The sequence below is a fragment of the Pteronotus mesoamericanus genome, unplaced genomic scaffold (genome assembly GCF_021234165.1).
Source record: "Pteronotus mesoamericanus isolate MK-2021 breed Mesoamerican mustached bat unplaced genomic scaffold, CSHL_Meso_final contig_73, whole genome shotgun sequence".
Classification (NCBI taxonomy): Eukaryota; Metazoa; Chordata; class Mammalia; order Chiroptera; family Mormoopidae; genus Pteronotus; species Pteronotus mesoamericanus.
The window spans coordinates 22457486-22469691 of NW_026555245.1; the positions used below are offsets into that span (position 1 = coordinate 22457486).

Below are 12206 nucleotides of genomic sequence, written 5' to 3' on the forward strand. Positions count from 1 at the left end.
AAACTCTGGGCCCAGGCCCAGAGTTCTGTGTTAACACATCCTCCCAGCAATCTCGACAGACTAAGGTTTGAAAAACCACTGTCCTAGGAAACATCTCTGAGCTGCGCAATGTCTAAGCCAAGATGTCTGTCCTGAAGCCCTGGGAGCCTCTGAAAGCGCTAACATCTCAGCTTCCAAACTACTTGTCCCAGATAACTTCTTGCACCCAACAGTGACAACTACATACTTTATTTGGATGAAAGGCACCAGTCTTGTCATTAGAAAAAATCACCCCTGTATGTGTCTAGAGCTTTATGGGGTTTCCAGACTGGGCCCATGCCCTTTATCACTCACCTGCAAGGATGGTTCTCTGTGTCCTGTGGCCTGTCCCAGGGCAGTGGGCAGGCAGAGGGGATGGCTGAGTCACAAGTCGTGTGTACGCATCTACCTCAGCCCTCTCATCTTCAAATCTGGGTCAAGGGCACATCCTGCACCACATTGGGAAGATACTGGATGCCACTGAACTGTAGTAGAATTTAAAAAGGTTAAAGTGGTACATGTAATGTATATTTTACTACACAAAAAGAGTGCCGTGAATAAAAACTTTGCAAAAACATAAAAAAGGAGTGGAGCCCTGGCTGGTGCGGCTCAGTGTGGTAAGTGCTGGGCTACAAACAGAAAGGTCACTGGTTGGATTCCTGGTCAGGGAACATGCCTGGGTTGTGGGCCAGGTCCTCACTGGGGGGTGTACAAGAAGCTACATTGATGTTTCTCTCCCTCCCTTCCCCACCTCTCTAAAAGTAAATTAATAAAATCTTTAAGAAAAAAAAAAGAAAGAAAGGAGGGGAGCATCCTACACAAAGTCTGTCCAGAGGTGCTGTTTCAAGGCCCAGTATTTTGTACGTGGCTTGAACAGAATTCACAGAAGGCATTGAAAATACTGGTCTCTGTGTCAGTGTCCCTCTGTGAGGTCAAGGATCATCCCTTTATTGATTCAATGCCTATTTCTTTGTTGAGCTCATATTACAGGTAGGACCCTGGCTCAGCACTGGCAATTCACTATGTCGAGATCTGGTCCCTGCTCTCAAGGAACTTGCTCTAATGAAGCAGACAAAAAATACCTCAGGTCAATAGGATAATTACTAACTGTAATTACTCTATACTCTAAGAGTATAGGGAAAAAAAAACCCTGAGTGCTAAGAAAGGAAATGATAAAGCTCATTTCATGGAAATGTGCAGAAGACCTTTTGGAGAAGATGCTGAAAGATGAACAACCAGGAGCCAGCACAGCAAGGATGGCAGGGAGTGCTCCAGGTGGAGGGCGTCACACAGGTAAGGACCCAAAGGTGGGAAAGTGGCACGCACAAGTGTCAGGTAAAAGGCACGAGTGGCCTAGTGAAGGACAAACAGTTCACTTGGACACTTCATCACTTGCGTTTGCCTCTGATATATTTGGGGGGCAAGCAATGGATGAGCTGTTGTGGAAATAACTTTGCTGTTCAACCACTGATGGTGCAGCCTGACAGACATTAGAAAAATGCTGTTCACTTCCACACTTTGTTTTCACATCCTTGTCCTTCCTCAGAAGGGGCCGCTCCATGCCCTGATGGCCACCTTCTGTTGTGAGCCTGGTTTTCAGCACAGGAACGGCAGTCTCCCAGTGAGCAGTGACCTTGGAAGCGGGATAGCCTGCGGGCACCGGTGCGCACTGGAACTGTTCGGCCTGGGTTCCAGCGGTGGCTCTCACTCACCAGATGTGTGACCTCGAGCATCTCTCCACGCATGCCCGTACTGGGCATAGTGCAATGTTAAGAGGTTGCAATAGTGTAGTTTAAACACTTGATACCTGACACCTGAGAAGTACTCAATGGATAGCAATCATTTAATTATGTTAAAAAGAAGCCATGGGTCCCATCACTTCTCCACTGCTTAGTTAGGCTGAAATAAGTTGTTTTACAAACTTTTTTTAAGAGTGAGAATAAATGGACCACTTGCAGAGCATCCAGTAGAGCACACAGACCTTTTGTCCAGATCGCTATCATAACTTGTGCAAGAGGTGAGGAAGCTGCCACTTGAGGAACCAAGTGGGTGGGCTAGAGCACGTGCTTAAAAACCATCAGGTAAGAACATCTGAAGCATTTGCTATTCCCAGGAAAAAGATTTGTGGCGGACAAGCTATTTGCCTACCTGAAACACATTCTTCCCCTTTCTTCTGATTAACAAACTCCTGATTTCTTTTGGGGCGGTAACATGCCGAGGTAAAAGACCTCCCCATGACCCTTCCAGCAAGGAGTGGCAATTTGAACCAATCCCGGCCAGTTAAAAGCAAGCAGAAGTTACCAGGTGGAATCTCTTGGAAAGCATTGTAAAAGAAGCCAACTTGGATGGAATTTGTCTTTTGCCTCTTGTTTTTCCTCTTTTTTCCTATCTGGAATGGGTATGTGATGCCTGGGTATGCAGCAGCCATCTCAAGACTATGAGGATGAAGACTACATGCAAAGGAAGGCAGAACAGAGACTGAAGAAGCCTTACATGTTGGCTTAATACCTCTGGACTTACTGTTAGATGAGAAAAAATAAACTATTTGATTAAACTTCTGTAGTCGGGTTTCAGTTACCCACAACCTAACACATTATAACAAAAAAGGCCAAAGTGGTATTCACTGCTAAGCAAGACATACACACTATCTCTTCAGCCAGCCAAAGATAAAACTGATAATGTAACAATGGCTATTTGGTTAGGTATTCTCATTACCCTTCCAATCCCTCTGACCCTGTACATGGAAGATTGAAAAAATGAACCAAGAAGGCATTCTTCAAATTGAAATGCTTTTATTAGAATACTAATAATTACAGATAAAAAACCCCACACACATGAAAAAAAGAGAAAGACACTCAAAAGCTATTACAGATTAGGCAAATTAAAGAAAAAGATTTCTGCAGCGCATACAAAATGTAAACATTTGCCCTGGGATTTCCCACAGATGGCACAGTCCATAAGGACTTATTTGGAACAAAAATATGTCTACTGAGTCTCCACTATAGCCTCTACAATGTCTGCAAACTTGCTGCATTGAAAGTTAAAGTTCCTAACATGCCCCAAAATTTCTATGCAAAAAACTAAAAATGGATCCCAATCAAGGCAATTTAAACATCAACTGCTACAAGTGCAAGCAGAGGCACTGAAACAAAGCAATCTTACAACTGTGAGCTCCTACTCACTATGCTAATTGTATTTACACTGACCTTGACAGGGATTACAAAAATATACACAGTATATAAAACCCCTACTTGAGTCTGGGGTGGTGGATGAAATATTTCTTGCTTATCAAATGCTCCAGAGAGATATGAAATCAGTCACTCAAACTCAGGGAGAGAGGACTAAGAAGAGGCCCTCTTCTGTTCAGAAAACGGAGACTCATAAACTTCCATGGGTGGGCAGGTACACACCAGGTGCTGATCTCCATAGATGTCGTCGATCCGGGCAATGGTCGGCCAGAATTTGTTCTCTGGTTTCACAAAGGGCTGTTAAGAACAAAAGATGGCCGTGTTCTGAGACACAGAGGTTTCTCTCCGGAGAGGAGATTGCAGTGACAGCCTCACAGCCTAAGACACCACGAGCCCAACAAGGACTCAAAAAGAATTAGAAGCTAAGCCACCGCTTCACTACCATCCCCCCTAATCCAACTTTCGATGCTTGTCCCCACCCCATAGAACAAACTGCGCAACATTTTCTCTTTCATAAAAGAACCCGAAAAGGAAGGAAAAGTGCCTTCGGGCCCTCTCCCTGTTGGGTGATGGAAGGAAACGTCCACTTGACAGGGAGTCCCCTGCGGTCTTCCCCGACCGTGTGCCCTGCAGACGGCCAGGCCTTTGGCTGACACTCCTACTCTGACTTCAGAGATCTGAAAGCCAGTGCCCGTGTTCTGTGGACTCCCTTCGTCATGACCCGTATTTCTCAAGGTGTCCCACATGTGGTCAATATGAGACTATAAAAGTGGGAGCCCTTCAGAGTAGGCGATGGCCCTTCCCATGGACGTGACCACTATCCCAGCCAGCAGTCAGCTTCAGAGGAGAACTTACGATCGGGAATGCTGCCACCTCTCTAGAATATGGCCGATCCCAGTGCGAGGATGTGACGCAGGTCAGGGAGTGTGGAGACATCTGAGACAGACATGGGTGGGAGAGGGATCAGAGCAGAACACTGCCTTCTCCTCGCTCAGGAGCTTCTGATGAAAGCCCGTGGACAGAGAGGGCTGTTTTGTTTCAATTTGGGGGGAAGGAAATCTTGGTAGGAAATTTTTTATTGTGAAATATTTCAAGTATCAGAAAGTTATGGTAATAAGCACATCTACTGCCCAAACATAAATCAATACTTTGTCAAATCTGCTTAGGCTTTTAAAATAAAAAACATTCGGGGGAGTGGAAACTGTCTGTATTTGCCCTCCTCCCCAGTGATAACCTCTATCTTGAGTTCGGTGTTCACCATTCTTATCATGTTTGTATACTACTACTGCACATATTAATAAACAACACACAGTGTAGTTCGGTACATTTTTAAACCTTATGTCATCCTAAGAGTATTATTCTCTACTTGCTTTTTTAACTTGGTATTATGTTCTTTAGATGCCTATGCCATTTTTAAAAACAGCCTAAATCCTGAAAGAATCAGCAGTATCCAGAGAAAAGTTAAGAGTACAAATGATCGTACTATAACCCTTCATAACCCTGTCAAACTCACACTAAGGTGCCTGCCTTCTACTGCCAGCTTCCCAGAACTTGCCTGAGCTGCTCTGAGCATCTCAGATGTGTTGTTGGCTCGGAGCCACAACAACACAATCACAGCTTTCACAGTACTCTCAATTCATGATACCCCACCTTAATAATATCTGGACTTAATGAGAAACTTAGGGCTTTGACCAGATATAAAATGAACATATTTTGGAAAGAGGCAGGTAATGCCTAACACATTTTTCTCCAACATAAGCTATAAAAGTTGTAAAATGTTCAGGCCAAGTTCCAACCTAGTTGTTCTAAGCAGTAACTCTAATATAAGAACTTATCTTTATCCCAAGTTTGTGAGGTAAATAGTATCACTAGAATGCATCGAACAAAGACACAGAAGACTTCCTCAACTAAAAAGAGCCCTTCAGCCCCTGCTCCCTCTTTAGCAACCAGTTGGGTGCCTGTGGTGTGTAGTTCTCACAACCCCCAAACAATTACATAAACAAATTTAAGATATAGAAAATATCTACATTATACCTGGGTAACTTCCAAGTAATAAATGAATCTTCTTCTCAGAAGAATGACCTTAATTCTAGGTAAGAATATCATCTTCTCATGAGAGAGTTCAGGGGTTGCTGACACACTGACCCAAACACTCTTCCCCTCTGTGGGACGTTTGGAATGAAGCACCAGCGCCTACACACCTTAAGCGGGTTGACCCTAGGGTCGATGCGGCCCTCCTCAATGTCAGCGATTTCCTGCCGAATGCTGATCATGGCGTCACAGAACCTGTCCAGCTCTGCCTTGTCTTCCGACTCAGTGGGCTCAATCATGAGAGTTCCTGCCACCGGCCAGGACATCGTAGGGGCATGAAATCCTGCAAGGGAGACCAGGCAACATGTGTCACTAATTATGACCTCCCCAGTTTGGAAGAGGCTTCCCCTATCTTGTAAGTTATTCCAAGGAAATTATTGGATACACTTGTTTATATGTGTATCTGGGTATTCATTTCAGTACTCTTTATGAAAGAAAACTTAGGAAATTGTTTAACATCCAACAGTAGAAGATCAGTTAAGCAAATTTTACAGGTTATCCACACAATAAATATGCAACCATCCAAAGTATATAAATATATATTTGTTAAATTGGGCAAACATTCAAAAATATTAAGAGAAAAAAACAAGCCATATAATGATATTATCCCATTTTATTTAAGAAAATGACTAAGTATTTATATATGTATATTTATGTATATGTATATTATGAGAACACACCTTGAAGAATAAATTCTAAAGAACACCAAAGAATAAGTATTAAAATACTAAAAAATAAATACTAAAGAAGAATAGTAAAATTTTAACAGGTTATCGCCAGAAAATGAGACAGGAATTTTTATTTCTTTGTGTTTTAGAATCATTCTATAATGCTCATGTATTATTACTTGCAATTAAGAGAAATTACAACATTAAAGCCTATCAAAAGTTGGATAATGAGGTAACAGGCAGTAGCAGCCTGGAGTGAGTGTCACTGTCCCCAGGATTTGGGCACTGCATGGGGTGCTTTTGCCCCTGCACTGAACACAGGCTGAGGGTGTTTCTACATTTTCTTAAGTTTTCACATGTAAGGCAGATGCACAAGAAACGTGGTCAAGAGAGATTTCCTGGACAAAAGCCAAAGACAACTTTTGCCTTATTTTATACTTTTTCTGCAAATTTTTAAAAGACGAAGAACAGCTCCGAGGTTAATATACCTGTCAGTTATGTTTGTTCTAGAGAGCAATAGTTTCCAATTCTGGTGCATCATTATGTGGGTACTTAAGCTAAAAATTGTCTCCTCGACATTTTATTACAAAAATTTTCAAATACTCTGATAAGTTAGAAGGAGTGAACACCCAAATACCTTCCACCTAGATTCTACCTACAACAGCAATGTTTCCTTTAGCACATATCTATTCATCCATCCATCCATCCATCCATCCATCTTATTTTTGATCCTTTTCAAAGCATGTTGCTGTCATAAGTATACTTCTCCTTTAAATACTTCAGTGTGCATATCATTAACTACAATTCAATCTCTGGTTCACATATTTTTGTAATAAAATTTACAAAGAGTGAAATGCACAAATCTTAAGCATACCATTTAATGAATTTTGACAAATGCATAACACTATCACCCAAACCAGAAAGGGATTTGATTTTTTTAAAACAAATAGTTGGTATCATGAAGTCTGACCTCAATCCATGTGAGCAAATTCAGCCCAACATATCCTGCTGTAGTGGTTTCCATATATGGAACCATCTGAATTGTGTTGGAAACACAAATTCCTGGATCTTGACCCTCATTCAGTCCATCCAAAGTAGGGCTCAGAAATCTGGGTTTAGAAACTCTCCAGGCAGCCCTGGCTGGTGTGGCTCAGTGCACTGAGTGCCAGCCTGCAAACTGAAAGGTCACTGGTGCAATTCCCGATGAGGGCACACGCCTGGGTTGCAGACCAGGTCTCCAGCTGGGGGCGTGAGAGAGGCAACTGATTGATTGATGTCTTTTCACATATGAATGTTTCTCTTTCTCCCTCTCTTTCCTTCTCTCTCTAAAAATAAATAATTAAAAAAAAGACTCTCCAGGTGATTCCAATCATTAATTGTTTGAAAACTGTGGCCCTAAGACAGTGAACCCCATGCTTCTCTGTTAAGACTCATCCATGAAGTGCTTGTTAAATATACAGATTACTAGGCCTTTAACCAATGAATGCATAAATAAGTGGAACAACAAATTGATGTTTCTTCCTCTCTCCCCTTTCTCTAAAAAAAAAAAAGTCCATAAAAAAAAGAATTTCCAGGGGATTCTTTTTTATATGTGCCCTGACTGAGGATTGAACCAGTTACCCTGGCACGTCAGGACATTTCAACTCAATCCACTGAGCCACACCAGGCAAGGCTACCCAGAGAGTTTTAAACCCAGATTTCTGAGCCCTACTTTGGATGGACTGAATGAGGGTCAAGATCCAGGAATTTGTGTTTCCAATACAATTCAGATGGTTCCACATATGGAAACCACTACAGCAGGATATGTTGGGCTGAATTTGCTCACGTTGATTGAGGTCAGACTTCATGATACCAACTATTTGTTTTAAAAAAAATCAAATCCCTTTCTGGTTTGGGTGATAGTGTTATGCACTTGTCAAAATTCATTAAATGGTATGCTTAAGATTTGTGCATTTCACTCTTTGTAAATTTTATTACAAAAATATGTGAACCAGAGATTGAATTGTAGTTAATGATATGCACACTGAAGTATTTAAAGGAGAAGTATACTTATGACAGCAACATGCTTTGAAATGGGTCAAAAATAAGATGGATGGATGGATGGATGGATGGATGGATGGATGGATGGATGGATGGATGGATAGCTACTTGCCAGAGCCCCCCTGGAAATTCTGATTCAGTAGGTATGACTAAGATCCAGAATGTGCGTCGTCATTTTCATCGTTGTTTTTTTACTACGTCATTCATTCATTCGTTCATTCTCTCACTCATTAAACACATATATTCTGAGTGCCTACTCTGTGCCAGGCTCCTGGACAATTCTGGACTTAGGGCAAGTGTGGCAATCACTCCACCAAATATCAAAATAACATCAAGGTTGAATAGAAAAGGACCTGGAGGGTCTGAGTGGGAACTTCAATCACCAACTCCCTGACGGCCCCTTCACTCCCCCTCCACATGCTGCTGCCATCAGGTGTGATGTCAGAACTGAGCCACGTTACAGGGACAATCAAGGGGACGCTTTGATAAGGTAACTGCTCATTTCATTAATGAAGCCACTCTCTAGCTTCCCATTTATTATCAATGTAACTTTGCATAATAAGATCATTCATTCAAAAGAGAGTGAGTCACACACATGGGACCCCCATTATGATGCAGTAGTAAACCTACTAAATTATTAATGTTCTCACTTTATTTAAAGAAGTCACTCAAATCATCATTAAAATTGAAACAGGACTCCACATCCATTGAAAGGCAAGGTTCTCTACAACAGCGTTTTTGAGAACTGAATGGTCTTTGATATTATTAATAATATGACTAAGAAAATGTATTTTAATAAGGGCTGTGCTGAATGAATATCCAGTAACATACAAAGGGCCCATGTCTCTTACAATCCTTCAAATAAAACTGTATCATCACTGTGAAAACATGTGCCTATTCCTTCATCTCTAGAGGCAGCTGAAACAGCTGTGTCATGACTGCAATGGTTATAAATATGAATCTAGCCCTGGCTGCATGGCTCAGTTGGTTGGAGCATTGTCCCCGCACACCAGAAAAGGTGCGGGTTCCATCCCCGGTCAGAGCATGTACAGGGGGCAACCAATAGCTGTTTCTCACATTGATGTCTCTCTCTCCCTTCTCTCTCTCTAAAAATCAATAAGCATATCTTCAGTGAGGACTTAAAAAAATATATATATATGAATATAAAAGGCCATTCATCTCTAACACTTATACAGGTTACTTGCTCCATCTTTTTTCCCATTACACCAACTTAACCTCCTCATGGACCTCTTTGTTTACCAGGTGGAGAGCAACAATTATTTTCTTTGGGATTTTTTAAAAAGATTTTATTTATTTATTTTTAGAGAGAAGAGAAGGGAGGGAGAAAGAGAGGGAGAGAAACATCAATGTGTGCCTGCCTTTCACACACCCCCAACTGGGGACCTGGCCTGTAACCCAGGCCTGTGCCTGGGAATTGAACCAGCAACCCTTTGGTTTGCAGGTTGGCACTCAATACTCTGAGCCATACAAGCCAAGGTTTCTTTGGGATTTTAATTTTGTTAAATATACAGACTTCTTTTCTTGGCTGCATGGAGTCAAGATGTGTGATTTAGTATCTTTCAATGGTCAGTACAAATGCAGTCATACGGGAGAGTTTTTTCTCTATCACTCTGAAAGTTGCGTAGAACCCTGGGCTCCCCATTTAGCCTATGGCAACTGCACATTTGGTTTGTGCCTCCAGGAGGTGGTCCACATCCAACATGGGCAGAAGGTCAAAGCCCAAGTTCCTCTCCCTACAAGGGGTTGCTCTCATGAGACCACTCACCATAATCCTGAAGTCTCTTGGCCACATCCACAGCCTCAATATTTGCAGACTTTTTGAAGGGTCTTATATCCAAAATAAATTCATGAGCCACATAACCTGTTTGGGAAAATTGTTTCATCTCAAGATTAGCATCAGCTTGTTGTTTTACCCAAACAAATGAGCAAATAAATCAGCTTTTTAATGCATATTAAAATGCATTTTAAGTTTATAGTTGGAAACAAAAGACTTCCTATGATCTTATTACAGATGACAATTTCTAACATGTCAGGCCATTGTATCCAATCCTCAGTGCATAACACACCCAGGAGCCAAGAAGTTAATGGGAGGTGGGACTTTGGTGCCAAGGCACCGCTAGAACATTCAACAGAGATTTCTGGGGGTGAGATTATTTCTAACTCTGAGGCACTAAAATCTACTTGCAATAGTCATCACAGGCCTGATCCTTCTATACAAAATGTTTCTAAAGCTAAAGATCCATTGGTACCCTTTTTTCACCAACTTTGCCCTTAACATCAAAAACCTGTTTCTTCTGTGTATATATAAATATACTAAACGTATCTCCATAAGATACAGAATTTTATGTGATTCTTCAAAGAGGCTTTTGAATTTTTGGTTCCAGACTGAGAATTAGAAATAGGGGCTGTCAAGGAGCACACAATAAAGTGCCAAGAAGTTGTCGAGGCCAGAAATCCCTGTAAACTGATTGCCTCTCTATGCCCAGGCCGCCATCTCCAAAGTGTGAGCTACTGACCAATGATCCATTGTCCAAAATAAATCACCAAGGAAGTCAGCATTTTCATAAAAGAACAACATTCCTGGGAGCTTCCCAAATTCCATGGCCCACACAACTGATGAATTTCCTTTGAGGAAAGTCTCTACCCATGAGATAATAATGTACTCTTTCTTATGCTGCTTTCCCTACTTTCAGCAAACAATGAATCTGCTTACAGGTTCTTGGAGCAGAGGACTCCTCAAGCCTGAGAAGAATAGCTCCAGTCTTTAGCAGCCCCTGAAGATAGTCTGTGAACTGCTCTGCTTTTTATGCAGTGAATACACATGAATGGATTGGTTTTGTTTGAATATAAAAGTTTGAGATCCTGAGACTTTGACTATCATGTCACTGCATGTTTTTAAAACACACTTTCTAACAATGATGATTAAATTTGTGAGGGGTGGACTTCCGGCCAAGACGGAGGCATAGGTAGACATGCTTTGCTTCCTCACACAACCAAAAAAGGACAACAACAAATTAAAAACAAAAACCAACGAGAATTTCTAGAAAATTGAACTGTATGGAAGTCTGACAACCAAGGAGTTACAGAAGAAACATTCATCCAGACCGTTAGAATGGGCAGAGACAAACAGCTGCGTTAGAGGGAATTCACAGCAAGGCAGCGGCTGGAGGGCCAGGCAGGCAAGACAGCAGCTGGTGGACCCGGCAGTCCCACATGTGGCTGTGGATAACCAGAAGGAACAACTGGGGAATGAGACAGACAGCACAACCCAGGGTTCCAGTGCAGGACATAAAGCCTCTAAAAACCTCTGGCTGTAGAAATCTGTGGGGGTTGCAGCAGTGGGAGAAACTACCAGCCTCACAGGAGAGTCCTTTGGAGAGACCCACAAGGTCCTAGGAATATACACAAACCCACCCACTTGGAAATCAGCACTAAAAGGGCCCAATTTACTTGTGAGTAGTGAGGGAAGTGACTGAAAGCTGGCTGGGAGCCAAGCAAGTGGCATTATTCCCTTTCTGACTCCTCTCCCACGTACAGTGCCCCAACACAGCAATGTGCATTGCCCCACCCTGTAGAATACCTGAGGCTCCGCCCCTTACAACGGAACAGGTGCACCGAGACTCCAAAAAAAGAACTAAGTGACAAAGAGATAGCCAACCCATTAGACACAGAGTTCAAAATATGTAATCAGGATGCTCACAGAAATGGTTGAGTATGGATGCAAAATAGAGGAAAAGGTGAAGCCTACAAAAAGTGAAATAAAGAAAAATATACAGGGAACCAACAGTGAAGGGAAGGAAACCCACGATTCAAATCAATGATTTGGAACAAAAGGAAGAAATAAACATTCGACCAGAATAGAATGAAGAAACAAGAATTCAAAAACACGAGGAGGGGCTTAGGAACCTCTGGAACATCTTTAAACAATCCAACATCCAAATCAGGGGTGCCAGAAGGAGAAAGAAAAAGAGCAAGAAATTGAAAACTTATTTGAAAAATAATGAAGGAGAACTTCCCCAGTCTGGCCAAGGAAATAGACTTCCAGGAGATCCAGGAAGCTCAGAGAGTCCCAAAGAAGTTGGACCCAAGGGTGCACACACCCCAGATTAAGATACCCAAGATTAAAGATAAGGAGAGAATCTTAAAAGCAGCAAGAGAGAAGGAAACAGTTACCTACAAA

General features: G+C 42.0%; 1 protein-coding gene across 2 annotated transcripts in view; it reads right to left on the minus strand.

Moving 5' to 3' along the window:
- Positions 1 to 2909: 2909 nt before the first annotated feature.
- Positions 2910 to 12206, minus strand: part of GLDC (glycine decarboxylase) — an 82825-nt gene continuing 73528 nt past the window's right edge. For both annotated transcript variants that reach the window (XM_054583126.1, XM_054583125.1), the window contains 4 exons: positions 9792 to 9887; positions 5408 to 5580; positions 4062 to 4142; positions 2910 to 3503 (listed from right to left, as the gene is read on the minus strand). In XM_054583126.1, coding sequence (XP_054439101.1) covers positions 3360 to 3503; positions 4062 to 4142; positions 5408 to 5580; positions 9792 to 9887 — 494 coding nt within the window. In that variant the 3' untranslated portion in view covers positions 2910 to 3359. The remainder of the gene's footprint in view (positions 3504 to 4061; positions 4143 to 5407; positions 5581 to 9791; positions 9888 to 12206) is intronic.